Genomic DNA, 24,615 nt, shown 5'->3' with positions numbered 1-24,615 from the left:
TTATTCTATCTCCACAAGCCCCTTATTATATAGTGACTTTCCCAACTGTAGGTCTCAAACCAGTAGTGGATTGTGAAACTACTAACATAGACAACCAGAAATTTTTAATAAAAAGAACAGCATAGAATGGAATATATAAGAATATTTCACACATGGTAAGGCAAGTTGTTTTTTTATATGAAACATGTTTCATATATAACATATAGAAGGAAAGTGTGTACTGGAGCACAATATAAAATGTACTACTTACTAAGGGTTATAGTCTGAAACTCCTTCAAAAAAACACAATTTTTTTAGCTTCTACTCTCATAGTGGGCAAGTCCTTTACACTATAGTGGCTAAGACACCTAGGTTCAAATCTCAACGCCAGTAATTGCTACTGTGTAACTTTGAACCAGCTGCATCACCTTAGTCTCCTCACGTGTAAAATTGATTGATTGCTGGGTCCATCAACTGATCAATACAAGGAACAAACTTCCATGCCAGGCATGGTGCTGAATTCTTCACATAGATTAAAACCTTCTATATCTGGTATGATTATTCTCATTTTACAAATGAAGAAACTGAAGAACAGAGATGCCCTGAGCCCCTCTCTGCCCAGTTCTTCCCCTTAGGATTTTATTAGTAGCTGCTATTGAAATTAAAAGCTTGAAATAAGAGAACTAATCTGTTATAAAGTAAAAATTGATTATCTGTGTATGTGGATTGGCCTCAGCCATTATCTCCTTTCAGATCTAAAATCTAGATTTTGATTAAGATTCTAATAAACCCCGCATAACCGAAATTGTTCCACTTTCAGTTATACTTCCACTGAATCTGTAAGTATGCATAATTAATTCATGCAAGGTTTGAATTCTATAAAAATCCTTTATCCAATTCGCTGGTTATTTCCGTTTCTTTGCAAGTCCAAAGGGCGTTAGGGGTCCATCAGCTCTTACTGAGAGTGGGAAGTCACTCATACCCAAGCCTATTTGTATTTATCTGTTTCTCCCCCAAACCACTCTCCCCAGCACAGCCTGAAATCTGAAATCGCAAAATTATTAAAGTCCAAAATATGTTTAGATGTGAAAACATAACTTCAGTTCTACACCTTTAGAAGACCTTATTTTTATAGATCACTCCACATGTACTAAGAAAAATCTAGGGGCAGGTTTCAATTCTTTATATTTCAAAAAGTGTATAAATTAGGAGATTAAATGCCTAGTCAGTCTTCATTTAGCTAGTGAGGAACACTAGAACTGTTTTCTCTAAGGCTAAGATTTTTTTCACTAACTACGTTAAGGATTAATTTTTTTAAATGTTTTGAAGATAAACAAGTATTTAAAGTAATTGAAGAAATCAGTTGAATAAAATAATCCAAAATATAATCAAACTAAATAAACTGAAATAATTAAATAAAGTCATGTTTTATCATCAGTGCTTTGGTATATGTCAGTCATGTCACATTTACAGTGGCTTCAAAAACTCACTCAGAAAGACAGGTGAATAATTGATCAGAGTATTGTCGATAGTAAATGCCAAAAAAAAAAAAAAAAAAAAAACTAGGAGGAAAAAAACATACTGTCAATAAGTGAGATTCAAGAGCTGATTTCTGTGTAAAATTCAGCAATCCCAGAGTATCAATGTTTTAATAGTGTTCTTTATAACCATTTTTAAATTGACTAACATTTTGAATGTATGCTATATCAGCACTTCCAATGTAAATATTTGGTCTTTCCTGTCCTTTTAGAAAACACATAACGTTCAGAGTTTAGAGCATGTATGTTGTCAACAAGTGTTTCGTACACATTTCAGTAAGATCCAGGTTAAAAAGTTAAATCTACTGAGCAGTAATTGCCTGCATAAGTAACTAACAGATTTGACACTTTCACATTATTGTTGGGCGAGAATGCTTTCAGTAGTGATGTCTGGTCTTACCTTCTGGGGAAGAACCTTTGCTGTGGGTCCATAAATATTTCATGAACCAACATAGAGTAATATGCTAATGACAGACTATTTACCCAGTGAGCAGGTGCACCCTCTGATGTTTTTTCATTTCTGGTATAGCTTTGATGTGGGATCAGTTAAGCCATTTTGAGTTGTTCTTTGTTTGCTTCCCTCCCCTCAGAGCTCCACCTGAACCTAAAATGGTGAGTGAAAGTCATCACGAGGCCCTGGCAGCCCCGCCAGTCACCACTGTTGCCACTGTTCTACCAAATAACGCCACAGAGCCAGCCAGTCCCGGGGAAGGAAAGGAGGACACATTTTCTAAGCTGAAGGAGAAGTTTATGAACGAGTTGCATAAAATTCCATGTGAGTATTATTTATTGCTACCTGAGTAAAAATAAATGGTTGAAAATCAGCTTACCCATTGGGGGAAAAAAAGCACATTTTCTTGTAACATACTACCAACATGCATTTGATTTTTTGTTGTTGGAATGGGAGTATTGCAAAAATAAGATGGAATATTCTTGGAAATGGAATATTCTTATTAAGTATTTAAATATACTTAACACATGAAAATCTCATTTATGAAAAAAACTATTATGTTTAATGTAGGTGGATTCTTTTTTTTTTTTTTTTTTATCTTTTTCAGTCTCTCTCTGGGGAATATTAATGTTTATGGGTCATGGTGTATGTATTTTTTATTTCTATTTAGGAAATCATTCCACTGTGAAGATTATTCACAAACAATAGCTAAAATGTACTTTCCCGTTGGTACAAATTTGGCTTTGTTTCATTCATGTGTTAATACTTCAAAATCGTTTGCATAGCTTTTAGAATTTTCTTTGTTGTCATCAGGATGAAAACAATCTATACCTAAGTTTATTTGTTTGAGTGTAGCACTCAGTTCAATCAGTGGCCTTTAAATCTCAACCTACAGGTGGGTCTTTTTTCTGCAGATCTGAATATTTACTATGCATTAGATACGTTTCTAGGGGTCAGGAAGTAGGTCTTGGCCCTCACAAAGCTGATATCATAGTGGAAGCAAAGAAGTAATTTAATCAGTAAAGAGGCAAATCTATATAATGCATCATGTAGTGATAAATGATAGAAGGGAAACTGAAGGAGAGTCAGTAGGATAGGGAAGGGGGTGTAGGGTGAAGGGTTGTTATATTTTAGGATGATCTGAGCTGATGCACCTTGTAAGGAAACTTGGAGGAATTTGGGGAGAAAGTTATAAAATCTGGGCAATACAGACAAAGGCAATAATCTGCCTAGATCAGCAAGGAGCAACCTGTGCCTTAAGTAGAATAAAACAAGGTGGAGAATGGCAGAGGATGACCTGGGTTGTAGCTGAGGCCACAGCATGTGGAGCCTTGTAGATTGTTCTAAGGAACCCGGATTTTCCTCTGCGTGAAATAAAATGCCTTTGGGATATTTCCAGCAGAGGTGTCCCATGATCTGACATAGATTTTTCTTAAGAATCACCCTTGCTATTGTGTTGAAAATGTACTTAGAGGGGTAAAGGCAGAAGAGAAAGCAGAATATTGCAATAATCCAGATGAGCGATTTCTAAAATGTCTATATTCTCTAAGGACAATGAGAAATGTAAACTACAAGAAATCATCTTCGTATCCCCCAAGGAATTAACAACTTGTTGATCTGTCTGTCCATTTTCAACAAATTCAAGTACATCTGAGATGCACTCTTTGTACAATAATGTTAGTAATTACCATTCTCAGCAAGAAGATCCTGTAACCTAGTGAAGATGGAGATGGTCCAACAGAGCGAGCCCTGGGTTGGGCATCACAGGCTCTCAAGTTCTCTGCTCTGCTTTGCTACTGAGCTAACAGACTGATTTTTGGCACTTTTGATGCAACTTAGAAGTCACAACTACATAGCAAAAACCGAATTCCTATATCATGGCAAACTCTCACTTGAATATTTCATCAAAATATTTGCTTTAAAAGAAATGTGTTATAGAGAGGCAGAGAAGACAATGAATAACACCGACCTAAATGCATATTCTGCCTTGTCTTCAACACCATCTCCTTCTCTGGGAGAGTAAACACTATGAGAGGCCTCACAACACTGTCAACAGTGGGATTTAAAGTTCCCCATGTGTCCACACAACCTATTCTCTCATAGGCCTCCGCCGCATGTCATCTTCTTAACTAGGATTTCCCCAACCATGCTTTTTAAAATTATCCTCCCAGCCATCCACATCTTTGCCAGCATTCATTCTTTTATCCTACCCCATCTTTGCCGGCATTTCCTGTCTTCTCCCTTGCTCTGTTTCTCACTGTATTACTCAGCACCATCTGCAATGCTGTGTATTTTATTACCTGTTTTTAAATTGCTCCAGCTCTCTCTCAAAAAGCTCTATGAAGGCAAGAAGTTGGATCTGTTCTATGCATAGTCTAGTCCCTGGTGGTCCTTGGTCTATATGGGGCATTCTATCTATTTGTTAAATGAATGAATCAATCAATCAATTTGATTGAACTTATATCCTGAACTACCACTCTTAGATTTCTGACACCTTGTTAAGATGCTGAGAATTTAAAGCATATTAATTTTTTTAAATTTCTGACACCGAAAAGCATCATTTCAATGCTTGACGGTGTCATTCACGTTGAAAAAAAAAAGTTGTTTTCATATTTATAATGACAGCTCCATCTTGTAGCCTTTTCCACTTAGAGCCAGGCATTACTTTATATTTTCCTCCCTGTTTATCAGCAAGAAAACAATCAGCTGGAAAAAATATCTCTGCGATTCTCCCTTCTTTCTTTTCTTTCCCTTGGCTAATCTCATTTCATTCCTTCCCAAGCCACTGTCCCATTCCTGTATCTCTTTCTTGCAAACTGGAATTCAGACCAGGTAATCAAGTTTTCCCTGCCTGGAGATTCGCTTGTGACTAGCAACCTAAAATATCAGAATGTCAAAGGATCTGGGTAACACCTGTAGAAATATTATTTTGCTAGCTCTCTCCTTGATTTAATGGGAAGAAACAAGTAAAACCCATAAAATCTTAAAATGGCTTGGTAAATAAGTGTTAGAAAAACCCAATCATAAATACAGCCATGCCGTTTGATTATAAATATGTAACTGCATATTTTATACTTTCATTTGAATCCATCACAATTTTACTACCCATGTAATTGAAACTTCTAATGGGATTTATACACAGGGAGTGACATGCAACAAAAATACAACATATCCCTAAATCAAATTCCTCTAGGAGCATATGTTATATAAAGGTGATTACTTTTGACTTGGCATAATATGGCGAGACGCTAAAGACAGGTAACAAATTAGAGTATTAATTGATTTCCGTCTCTGAACTAAATCTTGGCTATCTGGCAGATGTGGGTTTTTTTGCAAATTGATAGCGAACAGCTTTAGTCTGTCACTTGAAATTCCCACTTGTGAGAAGAGGGGTGTCACAATGGCAAAGAGTGTGCATGTCATTAGTTGGGTAATCGGCACAGTCCAGCATGGAACGCATTCCAACCAAATTGCCTGATGATATCATCCAGAGCAAAACAGGGCTTCAAATAAGAAAAGGAAAAGGAAATGGTAAACGCAGAGCATTTTTATCTTTCACTTCGTTCTGCACACTGTTATCTAAATGAAGCAGACGAGGTTTTTTTCAGAACGTTTCTTTATTTTGCAACTTTGATTTTAATGTGACTGGGGCCATGCTTGGTTTGTAAAGCATGCACTCGTGTCATCCAAATAGCGGTGATTAAGGTTTTGATATTCATGAGCTTCTTGAAGTAGAGTGCACCTTTCCTTAAGCACAGCAGAAAGCCAAATAGCCGGAACTCGACTCTTAGCCCAGAATAAGAGCAAGTGGGCTAAGGGTGGTTAGGCAATTCATGCAAAATACCAGTGGATAGACAGCTTAACACAGGGACTAAAAACACAAGCTCTGAAAGACAAATGCTGTATGATCTCTTCAAAAAAATAGCACAAATGAACGAACTTACAAAGCAAAAACAGACTCACAGAATAGAAAACAAACCTATGGTTACCAAAGGGGAAAGGAGGAGGGATAAATTAGGAGTTTGGGATCAGCAGATATAAACTACTGTATATAAAACAGATAAACAACAAAGTTCTACTGTATAGCACAGAGAACTACAATCAATAATTTGTAATAACCTACAATGAAAAAGAAAATATGTATGTGTGTAAACCTGAATCACTATGCTGTACATCAGAAACTAACACATTATTAATCAACTATACTTCAGTAAACACACACACACACACACACACACACACACAAGCTCTGGTCACAGATTGCATGGGTTCAAATCTTAACTCTGCCACATACTAGCTCTGTGACCTCGGGAATGTTACTTCACCTTTCTGTGCATCAGTTTCTTCTGATATAAGGAGATAAAAAGAATATCTCCATTATAAGGTTTGGGGGGAAAGGCATCAACACATACAAAGTGCTAGCAGAGTGTCTGGCATGGAGTAAGCGCTCTGTATGTGTCAGCTATTATTAAACTCAAGCTGTCATTTTTTAACAAGTCTGTTTCTATTTTAGAAAAGCCCTCTATTCAGGTCAGACAACCCAAGATTGAGAAAATTCCAGAAACTTTGCAGCGCAATATTCAAGCATTGCATTCTTTAAACTCATTACAAGGCTGCCTGTTCTTAGAAAGATAAATTCCCTCTTGGTGTTTCCTCTTCCCATCATCTCCTCTAATTTTCCCCTGTAATTTCATTTTCCTACCCCCTAATTCCTCTTAGCCTACAGTAGGCTCAAGGCTCACATATCAGCAAGTACCTGTGAAGTTCTATGCATAGCCGGTGCTTCTGAAATGTCAGTTTTCTTCTTATGCTCTAAACTTTTCTTCTCCTAACCTTACACCTCCTCTGTTGTCATCCACCACTCTCTCTTCCTCCTTCATGTCTACACCAGATGGATTAGAATACATAGACCCTGACACCTATTTCTTCAACTCCCATTAACAACGCAGCGTTTTCCACTCCAATTTCCACCCTTCAAGTACTAATAAAATGGCCACCGGGTACTTACTGATGCACGATTATGAGGGTTATTGTTAACCTTCACTTGATCAGATATTTCTGCATCGTTATTATGATCAGCCTTCGTCATCTGAAAATTCTTGGTTTCTAGGACTCTGCTCTCATTTCCTCCCCTTCTTTCCTTCCCTCCTTATTCTTTTCATTGACTGGTCCTCTCTTTTCATTGTCTTTCCCTCCCTTAAGTGGCAGAGGTCCTTGTTTACAGGGTTGTGTTTTTAACACTGCTCCATTCTTAGTCTACAGGCTCTCCCTGGGCTGCACCGTTCTCCCAGCTATTCAGATAAGAAATCTCACTATTGTCCTCGTCTCCCTGCTCTCGTGCATCTCCAGGTCTATACCTGCATCCATTTAAGTCTTGTGAAATCTCCTCCTTAAAAACCTCTAAAACCAGCCAGTACTTTTCACACTCCGGTGTCTCCCCTCAAGCTTTCTCTCTTCCTAAACTCCCTTTCCCCATTAACCCTGACACATTCTTTTTTTTTTTTTTTTAAATCACTCAAGAACTAGTTTAGATGTTGCCATTTGGATGAGAAATTCCCTCATTTCCCAAAGCCCAATTATCTGAGTCTTCCTCCAACCTTTCTGAGCTCTCCATTAAAATCTCGACCTTGGTTATCTTGTTTTGTTTTTCCTTTCTCACTGAAATGTAAATTCCTCAAACATCCCTATCCCCCATACTTTGAAAGTATCTGACAACATGCTAGAAATAACAGTACAGGTAGTACCATATTATAGATAGTAACATTACATCCAACAGTGTGGTTCTTGTGCCATGCTTGGAGAAACTGATCTAGAAAACAAGTTTTCAAACCTTTTTAGCCAAGGATCCCCTTTGTTCAAATGAAATATTATATAGAAACCTATGTAAAGCAAGTCAGAGCTGCCTTGGTAAGTTAAAGGCACCTTCCTCACTCACCCTCCCGGAACACTCACATCAGCAGCGACAAAGGCACCTAGCTGTACGGAACACAGTTTGAAAGTAGTGTCCTGAACATCTAGTAGGTGTCCTCAGTGTTATCCCTCATAGCAACAGCCAACAAAACTCAACAGCCAGTGGTGATAGAACTGATTAAATATGGCACAAGTAAATATTCATCAGTGAGGAAAAATGCAGTCCAGTAACCGTTTTCCTTCATGTGGCTGCAGAATGAACGTATCATTGCTATACGCTAATGCCAAGGGCATAATGTTAATTCAAGAAGATAATCTCAAGAAACATATGAGGAGAGTCCTTAGGAACATACGGTAATCCACAGTGTGTGAATAACAATAATTATGGTAATGATCACCAAAATTCATTGACCACCTAGCATGGAAGCACGTGCTCCCTTCTGCCCTGTAAAATCTCTACTAAGTGAGAATAATTATTATACCCATTTCACAGATAAGAAGGCTGAAGCTTAGTAAGGCACACGTGGTTCAGGTTGCAGGTGCAGGGCTGTGTCAGGAAACAATTCACAGTTTTGTGATTATTCCTTAACAGAATATCAAATGGCTACCAATCACCTCCCCACTGTTCCTTTCTCAACTGACATGAAGCTATCAGGGTTCTGTGTGCCTGTTCAGAGATGTTGGTTGGTATTTGATATTTGTCTTTTGTTGTTTATTTTAAATGATCGAATACTTGGAACACATGTTTAATACTTACTCTGAGTTTTTCATTGGCTTTAAAGGCAAATGTTGATTCACTTCACGTTTCTGCGTTTCTTTTACTGGACTGACTCTGATAGATCGTCCTGTGAATAACCCAGTAGTGCCTAAGCATTTATGGCTAGATTCCGTTTCATCACGTAGATGAACTCTTCAGCTATCATTGGTGACTCAGTTCTTCTCACACTTCAGAAGAGCACTGGCTAAGATGTTACGTGAAATTATTCATTGTTAACCTCTACTAAGTTGAAAAATCTCTTAAGAAAAAAGTTACAATACTAATGAGTGTTATTTTCAGAGAAAGGGCTTTGCAATATTGAGTGACTTCATCAACGCAATGCTGAAGGACTCTATTTGGGACAAGGACACTTAGAGATAAGGGTTTCAATCCTTCACAGCACAGTTAGTGATCATGCTTATGCTCGATAAACATTTGAGTCTAGTTTAGTTTAATTCCGATTCAAATGTAGGCCATGCACTGTGTATATGTAAATCCAATGTGAATACAGGGAGTGTGTGGGAATATGTGTGTATGTTTTAAGAACACATGAGCAGGAAGGGTATAGCTCAGTGGTAGAGTGTGTGCTTAGCATGCACAAGGTGCTGGGTTCAATCCCAGGCACTGCCATTAAAAATAAATAAATAAACTTAATTACCCCCACTACTACCCCCCGTAAAATAAAGAATACATGAAAAACTTAATCTTACGGCAGAAAGTCAGTTTGGTTCTTTATAGAGTTGGCACTGCCCCCTACAGGATACTGTGGAATAATCACTGAGCCTTTTCAGTGCTGAAACACACAGCTACTGCATTTCAAGGCCATGGGCCCAGGGCCCTACACATCTTGCAACATGGGAGACAAGTTTCACATAAAGAAAAACTACCCCACCTTCAGCACAAATTTTACAGTCTCCCTGGGACATGCATATAGAAGGAAACCTTGCTTATCATGATCTGAACTTAGAACAATTTGACATATCAACACAAAAGTGTTTTTGCCTGGCTCTGATGTAAACTGAATATTCTAGCTTTTATTCCAATGTTTGCCTCACCTCTGATCTTTCATTTTTGCAAATCTTTTGTCTTGTTTCTCTAAATCTAAACATCCCTTTTAGCAGCTGCAAGCATTCAGTTACTTCATTGTGTCTTCTAGTGTAGTTTCGCCTGAAGATTTTTATAATGAAATATAATTATTTCATTATAAATTACTTTCTTGTTTCTCCTTTATATTGTAGCTCGCCCATTTCACTGATTTGCAAAAATTATTTATGCAGGGAGATCATATTATCTATTATTTATACTCTGAGTAAAAGGATTATTATAAAATATTTGTTATCATAGTGATTTTAAAGAACGAGTATGTTATCTGACTCCATCAACATCCTATATTCACTGCAGAAACCTAACAAAATTATTTGCTACTGATGCTGTATTTCAGGAAGGTTGTTTAAATGTGTCCTTGAATTTTGTTTCCCTTTTGGAGGTCTATTATGCAGAAAATTCCCCCAAGAAACTCATGCCTTTAAAATGAACTAGTCTTGAGAGATTTTATAAATTTCCAAAGCACAGGTAATACCAAGTATCAGTAAGTACGTTAAACCACTAAGTGAATTAAGATCTCAGCCAAGTTTCTAAACCTTATTTAGCTATATTCCATTAGCATCTCAAAGGTATTAAGTAAGCACACCTAAGAAAAATAAGGACAGTGAACAATATTTGGACATACATTAAAAATAGCTCAGGAATCACCTTGCTGAAATACTACACAAATATATCCAAAATTAGTTTTAAATCTCTCTTCCTCATATAGCAGCTGCATGTCAAAACACAGGCTACGTTTTCACTCAGGAAGTCTGACTCCAGATGCAAATCTAGAAAGAAAACAGCAGAAGGCAAGAGGCTGAGAGACTGCTGTGTTCGCCCTACTCTAATGACTATGTAGGTCTTTTATTGCACCGCTGACCCGTCAGCTTTGTGCCAGTTTCTATTAAATTAGATAAAGAATTTAGCAGCGGAAACCAGAGGGAAATTCTGGGATGTACCATTATATATTTTTTTTTAGCACTCGGCTTTTTCTTTGTTTTCATTTTCACTAATGAGAATACTTTAATAAAGTATTGAACTTGATACCTTCTGAGTCCACACGCCTCCCCCTTTCTGCCTTTTAAGGGAACGCAGATAACTTTGAAGTAAAGATTGAGAAGATATTGGCCCTTTTACAAGTTTCCTCACCAAGCAGCACTCTCATTGAAACTGCTGTCCTGGAGGAATCCCCAAATCACTTCAACCCTCTCCCTTTTTCTCTTTTAAGCTTTTTACCTACATGCAGGTGGAAGAAAAAAAAAAAAGGCAACAGTAAGCTACAAATAATAGAAATATATTTGGCAAATAAATACACTCTTTATGGAAAGAAGGGTGTACCTGTCCACAGAAGCTAAGTAATGAGCCAGGATCTCAGGGTAACAAACCTCCATTGATAGAGTTATATGGTTCAGTGCCTTGAAAGTAAAATTTTATTACAGTAATTTTCTTTTCATAAGGATTTGGATCAGATTCTTCAAAATCAATAAACTGTTGCGATGGATTAAAAACACTGCTGTTACATCATATAAATACTATCCCCTAAATTCTTCTGTACATCTCAGTAACCTTAAGTTTTTAGACTTTGTCCATAGTTCTATGTTAGTCACTCAGAGTCTCAGGCCCAATATTAATGACAAGCCCAGGTTGGGGGAGCAGTGTTGGCTCTGAAGAAAGGCCAGAGGATAAGATCTGGAGTAGGTCTGTCTGGGTTCAAGGTCCCAGTGCTGCCATTACTGCTGTATGACCTTGGGTGTATCATTTTAATCTCTCTGTAAAATGAGGATAATCACAGTATTTACCTCTGGGAGGACGTGAGCAGTGAAATATTAATACACATGAAGTGTGTAAGACATTGTCTGGAATATAATGCAGGCTATATTCAAAATCATTCAAAGTAAACTTCTAATGCATATTTATAAAGTTCCTACTATGTGCTAGGCTGTGTACGCCATGCTTAGGAACTAAACCAAAGCACATGTAATGCCTCAGTAGCATTACAGACTCAGAACGTTTCTACCAGAAGGATCTCTAAATTCAAGTGTCTTGGCAAGATACCGACAGCTTTGTAAGATATGATATGACCTTTGTATACATTCCAGCCTCATCTCCAACTGTTCAGCCTCACACAGTTCATTTCAGCAGGACAGAGACTCAGAGTTACTGAATTTATTACCCGTATGGTCCCCTGCTCCCGGATCTTGGTACAAACTGTCTCCTCTGCCTGAAATTTCTTGCTGGCTTCTGCTCATCTGGCTGAACAACGTCAAGTTACGCTTCAGAAATCTACTCGTTTTTAAAGGTCTTTCTGTTCTCATGCTACAAAACCTTGTCATCTACTATTAATCAGCAGTTCGCCCTCTGTTAGAAGTCTGTGCTTTACATATGTTTGTAATTTCTACTTTATGTACGTATCTGTTCATGTTTTCTCTCTTAATGCCAGCCGATCTGCGTGAGATCAGAACAGTCTTCCTCTGTGTGTCTCCAACCTCAGCACCAACCTTGGCTCATACTAAGCAGAAATACTCTCCTTTAGCTCAAAAGATCCTAGATAATTTTATTAACAAGAAAATGCTCCAGTCATAGAGAACAGAGAACAGATTGGCAGAGGCCAGAGGCAGGGGGTGGGGAGTAGGCAAAATGGGTCAAGGGGGCCAAAAGGTAAAAATTTGCAGTTGCGAAATCCGTCAGTCGTGGGGAAGTAATGTTCAGCATGGTGACTGTGGTTAATAATACTGCAGTGTGTATTTGCAAGTGGCTAAGAGAGTAGATCTTAAAAGTTCTCATCATTGGGGGAGGTATAGCTCAGTGATAGAGTGCATGCTTAGCATGGACAAGGTCCTGGGTTCAATCCCCAGTACCTCCATTTAAATCCATCAATCAATCCTAATTACCTCCCCTCCAGAAATTAAAAAAAAAAAAGTTCTTATCACTAGGAAAAAGATTTGTAACTATGTGTAGTGATAGGTGTTAACTAGACTTATCAGGGTGATCATTTTGCAATACACACAAATATTGAATCATCATGTTGTACACCTGAAACTAATATAATGTTATCTGTCAATTACATCTCTTTTAAAAAAAAAAAAGTGCTTCCAAAAAGGTATTACTGGAAATGGGTAATAATAGTAGTCAAAGGTGGAATTAAACACTATGCTGGACTACAGTTAGGCCACTCTCTGAGCCATCTTGCTTTGCCCTCAAGCACTCAGCCCTTCACAATCATCTTTTCTCTCCTTTTATTTTTCTCTCCCTTTGCTCAGTCTTTGTCATCTCTTGTTTCATTTTCTTTCCTCCTTGCCTGTGATGAATTAGAATATACCCCATTTGGTTCGTTTGAATATCTTTGGCCTGGTGGCAGTCCAGTCTGATTCAGCACTGAGATACAAACGGCTACCAAATTGGTCCTCGGAGTAAACGGTTCTCCCCGTAAGCATTTTTACTCAAGTGGAGACCTGGGACTTGATACTAGTTTCGTCTTTCAGTTGTAAAAATAATGCAGCATTGTATTGCAATGCCCAGGAAGCAAGATGAACTCGTTTCTTATAACGATTGCTGTACAACATGGCCTGGTTTTTTGTACGTTCACCGAGAGTCCAAAGATGCCAGCAAGTGTTGTGTTACAGCAGTTTCTCCCCCGACAGGTACTTTTGTGAGGTTTTCTCTGGTGAGTAGCTTTTTATAGAAAACTCGTCTGAGTCTCTCTTTCATTTATGAGCCACACAACGCACAGCACGTTAGCCTTCCAGGGGCTGTTGTTGCTGATAATGCCACAACCGTGGATATCATCTGAAGTGGTGCTTCAAGATGGCTGGCAAGGTAACTGGACCTGTTCCATATCACTTCATCTTTCCGCCGCTGCTGTCATCCATCCACCTTTCTTTTCCAGACCTGCTAATGTGGCTCTCGTGTGATTTCACTGGCTGCCTTCCAGGTCCTCATCAGTAGAGAATGCTTTGCTGTTTTGCATTTTGTAGCCTTCAGCTCTGACACCAGCGGCGGAGGATGTGAAAGCCCATCAGAGTTCAAACTTAATGATCTTTCTAAAAGTTGAGCACCGCATGACTTCACCGGCGCTTCCGTTACAGGAAAACAAGTCAGTTCTGCTGCTTTCATCCTCCACTGGAGCTTGACGCAGCTTTGCGTCTGTCTGGACTCCCTGACCTGGCCCTTCACTCAGCCAGAGACACGGGGCCTGTCTGTAACAGGCACCCATGCCATGTCCCTTACCCTTACTTGTATTCTCTTCTCTCTTGGTTTCTGACACTTTCATCCTCTTTCTTTTGGAGTGTTCTTTCTCTTTCTCTCTGCCTTCTCTGATCACTAACAGTGGGCACTTTCCAAGGATCTCTATGACCTTCATCTACCTCTACGATTTCTTCATAATTTCAGTATTTCCAATACTATCTGTATGTACATCATACTCGAAAGTCAGTCCCCAGTCTTGATGTCTTTACGGAGCTCTCCCCTCGTGTTAAATTACCTTTATTAAAGAATGGTTTGCCTACAATGAGATGCACCCATTGCAAATGTACAGCTCTGTGCATTTTGACAAGTATATCAAATGTAATCACACTCCAAAACAGGGCTCTGGTCTCTTGCCAGCAATTCCTGCCCTGATTCTAGGTGATAATTGTTCTGCCTTCTGTCACTATAAATTAGTTTTGACTGTTCAAGCATTTCATAAAAATGGAACTATGCCCTGTGTAGTCTTTTACATCTGGCTTCTTTCACTGAGCCTAATGTTTTTGAGATTCGCCCATGTTCTTTTATTTATCAGTAATCCATTCCTTTTTATTGCTCAGTATTCTACTGTATTTTCCATTGTAGTCCACAATTTGCTTATCTATTAATGAAAATCCATGTTGTTTTCAGTTTGGGACTCTTAAGAATAAAGCTGCTGTAAATATTCTTGTGCAAGTCTTTGAATTGATATATGTTTATGTTGTCTCTTGTAGAATGCCTAGGTATGGAACTGCTGAGTAGTAGGAAAAGTATTTTTCTTTACATAAGAAAAAAAATTCAAACTTTTCCAAAAATGACTGTGATATTTACCACCCACCAGTGATGTACTAGAGTTCCAGTTGCTCCGTGCCCTTGTCCACAGTTGGAATTATTGGTCTTTTTCATTTTAGTCATTGTAGGTACAGGTAAAGAAGGTATCATTGTCATTTTAATGTGCATTTCCCTGGTAACCCAAAACAGATTATAGATCTAAACATAAAAGTTAAAATTGTAAAACTTCTAGAAGAAAACATAGCAGATAATTCAGTGATCTTGATATAGGCAAAAGTCTTCTTTTTTCCCAGCTTTATTGAAGTATAGTTGATAACATAATATTGTATAAGTTTAAAGTGTTTACATGTTGATTTGATACAAAATGATTACCACCATATTATTAGCCAAAACTTCAATCCTATGACATAATTACCATTTCTTTTTTGAGCTGAGGATATTTAAGATCTACTCTTAGCTGCTTTCAAGTAGTAATACATGATTATTGGCACTAATCACTATGCTGTACATTAGAGCCTCAGAACCTATTTATCTCATAACTGGAAGTTTGTACCTTTTGGCCAGTAACTCATTTCCCCTACCCAACAAAGATCTTCTCAAAAGGATACAAAAAAGCACAAACTACAAAAGAAAAAATTGATGAATGAAATTTCTTCAAAAGTAAAGACTTCTGCTTTTAGAAATACACCATTAAGAAAATAAAAAGGCAAGTCATAGATTGAAAGAATATCTGTAATATATATATTTGACAAAGATGCTGCTTCCAGAATATATTAAAAAAAAAACTCTTACAAATCAATACAAAAATGAGCAAAAGATCTGTACGGATACTCAATGAAAGAAGATATACATAACCAATAAATTCATGTAAGGATCATTTACATTCAACATTTTTAGTCATTAGGAAAATGCAAATTAAAACTACAAGGAACTCCATTTTTAAAGGTGTCTTTTTAAGATCCATTCATCTGTATATGCCATTTGCAATCGAAATTCAGTCTATTCCAACTAAACTCACCTTTTTCCCCAGCAAAGCACACACATACATGTGCACACACACGCACACACTCACACACCTCTCTACCCTGAAGCTCAAAACCCTAGCATTATCTTCGATTCTTCCTACTTCTTGCCCCCCTTGTCCAGCTAGTTAACAAGTCCTATTGCCTTACTCGCTTGTCTTTTCACCTCTTCTTCCCACTACCACTGCTCTACTGGGGTCTTCATTCATATTACAGTTATTAGAGCCTCCTAAGAGATTTTCCCATAATCATTTCCCACTGTTTGCCAATCCATTCTACATAATCTTCCAGATGATTCTTCCTGGAGCATAGCTCTGAACACACCAAGTCCCTTGCTCATAAGCCTTAAGTACTTTCCCCTTAGCTGAGTTCTGAAATCCTTTGCCATCCAAGACCCTCTGTAGTCTAGCCCCAACCTACATTTTCAACCTCATCTCAGCTTCTCAAACTGAACTATTCACTGTTCCAGAGACACAGCTCTAGTTCCTGCCTTTGTACCTTAGTCCATGGTGTTCCTACACCTGAAATGCCATCACCCCGTCTCTACATATCCAAGCCTCCCTGTCCTAAAAGGTTAAGGCTCAAGTCAAATGCTAGCTCTTCTGTAAAGCTCCTGCTACAGAAACCATATTACCCTTTTAATATACTTATCTTCTACTGTGTAGTATTATGCTCATATCTTATCTTCTTTACTAGATTTTAATTTCTTAGAAGACAGCCTCAGACTTTGACCCACTTATCTTCTAGACTACATGCTGCATGCCTTACAAAGACTAGGCAGTCAATAAATATGTATGGCATGGAAGAATTGCTTGGTGGTAGAATACAAAGTGGAATAAGTTATCCTTCTTAATAGGAGAGATAAGATATGCATAGAAACAATAACAATATAAGACAGTAGAAATGTGTAGAGGATTCATCAAAGATGAGCCTGGAAATGTAATTTGGAATTAAGTTAGAGAGAGCCATCAATATCAGGCTAAAGACTTTAGACTTCATTAAATCGTTAAAGAGGAGCCAGGAACCATTCAAGATATTTAAACATGGAAGTAACGTAATTATTGTTTTGTTTAAGGACCATCAGTCCGGCAGCAGTGTGTGGGCAGGACAGACTGCAAGGGGTGAGCTTGGAGAGAAGGACCAGGCAGGAAGGAGGCAACTGAAGGAAATCTCGAGATAATGAAAGCATTAACTGATGTGACAGACCCAGGGAACATGCAGTTGACGGGCACTACAACTGGACCTGAGGGTGTGTAGGAAAAAGAAAATGCAAAATCATTCCAGAGAACCTGGGTGATCATTCGACGGTTATGCCTGGCAGGGAATGGGGAACCCAAGAGAGAGTTCAGCATGGGAAACTGAGGTTTAGGGAGCTGACCACATATAAATTGAGGTTGTCAAGGTGGATAGTTGTCATAAGTAAGAATGTCTGGGGTCAAGGAGTCAATGATAAATTCTTAAAATATTGAAGTCATGGATGAGGAATGAAACTGATGAAGAGATAAATTAGCTGTCAGAAGAGTAGTGGGTAAAGCCGAAGTAGAGAGTGCCATAGAAGCTAAGTGAAAAGAGTTTCTGAGAAAAGCAGCCAATATGATTCAAAAGAATTTACTGAATGTACTGCTTGAAGTTTGGGGAAACAAAAATGACAGAGCATGCAATCTACCCTTCCCACGTTTTCAGTATCGTAGGAAAGAGGAAGCAGGTATCGGCACTATCACCATTATCAGTATTTTTCAGTGATTGCTACAGGACCTCATCTGTATATTGAATTATTATTTGACCAGTTATTCCTCATAGCAACCTTGATGGGCGTATGTTTATGATTTTAATTTTATGTAGGAGTAAAGAATCTCAAAGATATTAAGGAAAACATACTTTAATACAAGACATAGTGAAGTAAGTATTCAAGAAAGGTCCAAGTAAGCAAAGCATGAAGGAAGGAGAAATCGTATGAGGATAACAGAGGAGTTAAAAAAAAAAAGAGAGATGGCTTTTGAATTATGCCTTGAAACAGAGAAGGATTTACATAACCCAATGGATAGAAGGTGATTCCATACTGAACAACTTGAGTTGTGAGCACCATCACACAGTCTTATGGTTAACAGTTTGGTTGCTGTGTCTGGACTGTAGGGTACATTGAATGATGCTGATCTAAGAAAAAGCACGTGACCCCATTTTTTAGAGTATTTAATGTTTTGCTAAGCAGATGATATTTACTCTGCAAACCATAAGCCTTTATGGGATTTTAAAGAACAGAGTATGGATCCAACTCATTTTTTTCTTTTTTCTTTTTTGACCACGGGAAGAAATCATTAGAGATATCAGCGTCCAGCCATAGCAAATGCTGCAGAGATCATGGAAGCTTACGCTGGAGAAAAGGCCAGTGTATTTAGACCTCTTGGCTGACCTTGGAAAGCCTTGTTTCATTAGACAGCTGGCATCAGAAGCCAGCTTGCAGGGTGTGAGGTGAGGAATTAAGAAGTGAGAAAGTAAGAGCAGGGAGTGAGAACTGTTCTCCCCCATGGCAGTACAAACAGAATTATAGCCGGTGCACTTGGCAGGATGAAGGGGAATCAGGGCCCGTGTTGAGGTAATGAGCAGAAGAGATGAAAGGACATAGACTGTCGTTAGCATAGGCAAAGCTCACCCCCTCCCGGCTCCCTCTGAATGCCAGCACATATCCACACCCCTGGTGTTATCACAAAGCTCTCCTATTTTGGTGACAGAAGTTGCTTGTGAACCTGGGTCAGAGAAGTTGGTGACAGTCCACTGAGAGCTTGAATGTTAGGAACTTTTTCTGACACATTCCAGTGACTAAGTCACTTTGACCATCAGGCGTTGCTCAGACCACAGACTAACATGATCGTCCTCTTTCCTGCTTCATTGATCAGAGTCTCCCCGTCCCTAGACCTTCCATGGGCCTCATGCTTATGGTACTTGCCAGTTTGTTCTTATGTTAGAGCTATCTGTCTTATTCTTCCAGATAAGTCTAAATTTTTTTCTGGGAGGAGCAGAAATGGACATTCTCATATTTACTGTTCCTATAGATACTAAATAATTGCTTGTTGAATTAATTTGGGGGTCTACATTCCACTATTAAAAACATATGCAAAAAATTGGTTTGCAGAGAGATGTATGAATTTCCTCCTGCTGCATAAAAGCTTACAACAAATTTAGTGGCTTCAAACAATACACATTTATTATCTCATAGTTTAACTGAATCCTCTGCTCAGGGTCTCCCAAGACTGCAATCTGTGTCAACTAGACTCCAGAAGAGGGACTCAGGACCTTCTTCCAAGTTCCTTCATATTTTTGGCAGAAATTCAGCTCCTTGTGGTTGTAGGACTGAGACCCTCAGCTCCTAGAGGTGCCCCTTTTGTGGGCCGTTGGCTTCTTTGAGGCAAGTGGAAGAACATCTCTGTTACCTCAGCACCTCAGGAAAGGTCTCGTCCCTCTCGAAGGGCTTTCAGCTGCTTACATCAAGTACACCCAGGAGCATCTCCCTTTTGATTAATTCAAAACCAACTGACTTGGAACCTTAAATACATTGGCAAGATGCCTTCACCCTTGCCATATAAAGTAACCTAACACAGTCAAGAAGAGGAGATTAAGTGGGATATGTACACAAGGGGTGCTAAGAGGGGTAGGTGACATCTTGGGAGCCATCTCAGAATTCTGCCCGCACAGAAGTGGAAGGGGAAATAGCATGTGGGAGAGAGCAAAATAATTTTTATTTAATGAAAAAGCAACAGAGATTTCCTTTTCCCTAACTAATATCAATTTGTACTACGTACCTTTTTTTTTTTTTAAACAAAATTAAGAGGATTTGAATTGGAAAGCATCGTTCATCCTCATTTTGTCCATTTCTTCTTTTGGGAGGCATTCCATTATAACCACTGATGGAGTGTATTTTCACAGGGTTGGCAGGAGCAGAGTCCAAGTGCTGAGATATTACAGGGCAGGTTCTTTGGTCCCTGAGCAATGTTAAAGGGAGTGTGAAAGCTAATGTGGTTTGCTCTTCAGAACTCTCAGTTTAGCAAATTTTCCAAAGATTATATTTTGGTAAAAGTAGTTAGTTGTCATCAAGAGGTGTGAATGTCTATGAACTGAAGGGCAGAGAGATTTAGTAACTAAGGTTATTCAACTACTAAGTGGCAGCAGAGGATTCAAACCTAAGCCTGGCTTTTTTTTTTTTTCCCAATTCTTAATTTTTACTGAAGTATAGTCGATTTATAATGTTAGTTTCAGGTGTACAGCAAAGCTTTTCAGTTATACATATATATACATATATACATACACATACATACATATATTATCAGTTTCTTTTCCATCATGGCTTCTTACAAGAAATTGAATATAGTTCCCTGTGCTATACAGTAGGTCTTGTTGTTTATCTATTTTATATACAGTAGTTTATATGTTAACCCTAAATTCCTAATCTGTCCTTCCCCCCACCTTTCCCTCCTGGTAACCAGATTGCTTCCTATGTCTGTGAGTCTATTTCTGATTTGTAAACAAAATTTGTACTTTTTTTTAAGATTCTACATATAAGTGACATCATAAGATATTTGTCTTTGTCTGACTTACTTCACTTAGTATGCTAATCTCTAGGTCTATACCTGTCGCTGCAAATGGCATCATTTCACTCTTTCTTTAGGGCTTTTAACTAGAGCCAAATCCAAGTCCACCCAGGCTCTTAATTCCTACAGGAAGCTCTCTCCTCCCAGAACATTCACAATTAAGACCTTGTATTGTTCTTAATTAATAACTTGTATGTAAAAGTGTATGTGTGTGTGGGTGTGTGTGCGTGGGTGTATATATATATATATATATCCTCCCCAAATTCATATACTGACACCTAATTCCAGAGTGAGGGTATGTGGAGGTGGGCCTTTAGGGGTGATTAGGTCATGAGGATGGAGCCTTCATGAATGAGATCAGAGCCCTTATCAGAGTCCCCAGAGAGCTCCTTACCCTTTCTGCCATGTGAGGACACAGTGAAAAGATGGACATTTATGAACTAGGAGGTGGGCTCTCACCAGGCACAGAATCCTGCTGGTGCCCTGATCTTGCCTCCAGAACTGTGACAAATATCAATTTTTCTAATTCACCCAATCTGTGAGATTTTTGTTACAGCAACCTGAATGGACTAAGACAGGCTACTTTCCGCTTTTCCACTAAAACTGTCTCCAAAATTTGAAGCAATCATTTTCTTATTTCTTCATTTTTACATGACTTTTTTTATTTTCCTCTACAGCTTGTTAAGTAGAATTTCTTAAATGACTCAGGTATAACCACATGCTTTCTCAGATTTCAGTACCAGGCAAAACATGAGGCAGAGGTTTTTTTTTTTTTCACACTGATGTAACTGTGCTGGTAAATTAAGATAAGAAACTTGTTAGATGCTTCTTGGGTCTCTATTTATTAAAAAAAAATCTAAAACAAAATCAGTGCAGCAAGAATGCCCTGGAGAGCCTTACTCGGGAGCAAGGATTGCTGAAGCTGGAGACACAGTGCAGAAAACCTCGCCCCTTTACTCCATTTCCAAACTCAGGGATTATGAAGCTTTGTGCATGGCAAGCAGGAAGTCTCTGAAGTTAAACCCACCCCAGAGTGGCATGTGCTGTTGCTTTTAATGATTGACTGTAATTAAGGTATTAATTATCAAAAGTCTACTCTCTAAAAGTGCTAAGTATCCTTATCTCAGAAACAGGGAGCAACGTTATCAGCGCCGTCAAGAAGTGGGAGGAAAGGCATTACCGATTTAGTGAGCGGGGGGGAAAGGAAGAGGAGGGAGGAAGAAAGGCGGGGGGGGGGTAAAATCACACCTAATTAAGCTGAAGAATCTAGTACAGATTTTATGATGTAAAAGCATGATGCTATACACTCTATCATAAGGTACAAAGAATTAGTTTTCCATTTTATCCAGTTTCACAGTAGACTCATTCCACGTTTTCACATGTGTTAGAACAATTGATCAATTCCTTTCAATTCCATTCAGGGCACTTTAAAGTACTGCAGTGAAGGGGTTCACATGATAATTACCAGTGTTCTCTGCTCTTTTCCAGGCCTAAAATTAAGGTGCCTTTGTTAATTCCTTCATCACTATTACTGGCTTTGCACATTGCTGCACCCTTATTATCTTTACAATTGGCTGAAGCTTTTTTTTCCTGTTTGGTAACCTTGATCAAGAACTTTCTACCTGATTTCCTTCACAGTCCTTTAGCATTTTTTTTCTCTTCATAGAAATTCTCATTGCCTATGTGCTAATGCAGAAAACACTACTATTTGATCATAAAACTCAAGGGATCTATACTATATTAACCTTTCCCCCCAAGTTTTCACGTGTTTCCATTTAATTCTTGTTGAGCTGATAAAACTGGGCTTCCAGTTTTGCTTTTGAACAGCTTTTCTTCTACACTGAGATTTCTTTCTTTAGTTTCTTTTCTAACGTGGCAAAAATGGGACGAGCTCTTGAAAAGTTATTCTAAAACTTAGGCTGAGGAAGTAGGTGGCAGTTTTAGCAAATATGTGCACTTCCTGGAAACTGTTTCCACTGAGTGACAGCTGTTAATAGCTGCAAAATCTAGTGTAATGCAGTGAGTCTTTTCACCAAAGGAATGACTCTGAAATTGTTATATCTCTGTGTAAAAGCCATGGTTAAAAAAAAAAAATCACCTTGCTCGCCACTTGAAAATTCAAATACAAATCAATCACCTTCAACCCCACTTTGACTTCTTCAGCAGAACATTCTATTTTTGTGTGGAACTTTATACGAGGTAATGTTTATGGGAAGGAAAACAAGAAGTTGTGGCAAAGAGGAGAAAATAATTCTGAAAAGAATAATAGTCTTTTGCAATTTTGTTCATTCTCACCAAGACTAAGACAAGTTCTCCTGAGGAAGAACCCAGGAGAAAAAGCGCAGATTCGTCTCTAGTTTCACTCAATGTGGTCTTTTCTAGAAATCATGCAAAAATAGAAGATAGATTAATAGAGGATAGATTCTGGAGACCAGACAACATATTATTCATAAATTCCAAAAGATAAGGGTCTTCTTGAGAGTATTGGGTACAATAGACGTCTCAGAACATGGTGATTGTTTTCAGCATGAAAATTAAGGTAAAATGAAAATCAAAGATGATTAAAATTTTAGGCCTAGGGAAAGTTGAGTGAAGTGGGGAGCAGTAATTAAAACTGGAAATTTAGAGTGTGTATTGCATAAAGGGAAATGGATGTAAGATTATAAAAATGAGTAGAACCCAGTCAAAGGCCTTGAATGCCAAGCGTCTCTGGGCCCCCTCGAGTACTGTGAGTAGAGAACGAACCTGACCAGAGCTTTATGACAGTGACTCAGAGTATGTATTTCTGAATGAATTGGGGAAGGGAGAGGCTGGAGAAAGGGAATCAGCTAAGAGGTGATCCAGGTGGGAAGGTGCAGCTCAGTGGTGGAGTGTGTGCTTAGCACGCACAAGGTCCTGGGTACCTCCCCAGTACCTCCATTTAAAAAAATAGTAGAATATAAAAATAAACAAACAAACCTAATTAGCAACCCTGCATGTGTGCGGACACGGACACACACACACACACACACACACGAGGTGATCCAAATGTCCTAGGCAAGAGTTAACAGTAACTTGACTTAAATAGTGGAAGAGAAATTCAAAGAAGGAAATCTGTGTAAAAGTGTTGTTCCTTTTCCAGTCTGGTACTTATTTTTGCCTCCCTTCTTTGGTTCACTTTGCCGGTCACTCCCTCATCAGCCCTCCACATGTGAATTCTGCACTTCTGTCATGATACCATCATCCTGAGGCCATTCCAGTTTTTCTATTCTTTCTTCTATTATTTCTCTGAGTTTCTTTTTTTTTTTTTTTAAACCTTGGCCTCTGAGGCAATTATTATTAATCCTCTCTTGCATCAGAGTCATTTGTGTTTGCCTCTGATCTCAGCTACTGGGAGTTCCTAGGAGATTGATAATGATGCTTCGGTTTCTGTCCATCATCCTTATCCAGTCCAGTGGCTAGAACATAAGGGTCCAGTAGAAGGTGACAGAGTATTCATTTGTTGGGGGTGTTACATAAAGTGACAGAACTAGCGATGCACACTTGCTGGGAAGTCAAAGAATAACAGCAAGAGTTTCAACGGAGGAGGGATTTCTTGTTAATTTAAAATTTTTAAATCTGTCTCTAATTTCAAGTGTCAGAATAGGTAAGGGAAAGTGAAGATAATTGAATCTAGTGATTATTTTATCACCTGTCAACTTCCAGGGTACAGTTTTTGTAGAGAAGATACTAAGACTTCGGGGAGGGTGTTTCCAAGTCAGGGGCTACCAGGCGTCTTTGCATAGCTATGTAACTAATGCATTCGCATTTCTCCCATTTACCAGCACTTTGGATTCACTGTTAGAAAGATATCAAAAGTTGCAAGCCAGCAACTTACGAGGTGTGGCTTACCGAGTAGAAATGCCTTTCACACAGTTAGCTTTTACAACAGTGTTTTAAACGTTCTTGGCATCAGCAAAACGTCCTACTGCTGAGATATATAGGGTATAATGAAAAACAGTACACACAAACCCACTGATTCACAGCTCTTCGCTATGAGAGAAACAATTTATGAGGCATTATTAAGGACACTCTGGTTATTAGCATCTTACTAGCAAAGGGAAAAAAAGTCATATATTCCCTTTACACATGGTAGATTGTTTTGCAACCACTTACAAATTGGCAGTTGATCATTCAGTATTTAATGAGTGCCTATCGTGTGTGAAATGACCTTCTAGAACACACAGCAATAGCAGTGGGGGAGAGCTGGAATACAATAGATGCTTATAGCACAAAGACATAGATACTCAAAAGGCTC

General features: G+C 38.5%; 1 protein-coding gene across 4 annotated transcripts in view; it reads left to right on the top strand.

Moving 5' to 3' along the window:
- The window catches only part of SYT1 (synaptotagmin 1), a 900,038-nt gene that overhangs the window by 724,055 nt on the left and 151,368 nt on the right, over positions 1 to 24,615 (top strand). For all 4 annotated transcript variants that reach the window (XM_074375356.1, XM_045519433.2, XM_010958829.3 and 1 more), the window contains one exon: positions 2,108 to 2,292. In XM_074375356.1, the coding sequence (XP_074231457.1) occupies positions 2,108 to 2,292 (185 nt within the window). The remainder of the gene's footprint in view (positions 1 to 2,107; positions 2,293 to 24,615) is intronic.

The sequence above is a fragment of the Camelus bactrianus genome, chromosome 12 (assembly GCF_048773025.1).
Source record: "Camelus bactrianus isolate YW-2024 breed Bactrian camel chromosome 12, ASM4877302v1, whole genome shotgun sequence".
Classification (NCBI taxonomy): Eukaryota; Metazoa; Chordata; class Mammalia; order Artiodactyla; family Camelidae; genus Camelus; species Camelus bactrianus.
This window is presented reverse-complemented; position numbering and strand designations above follow the sequence as displayed.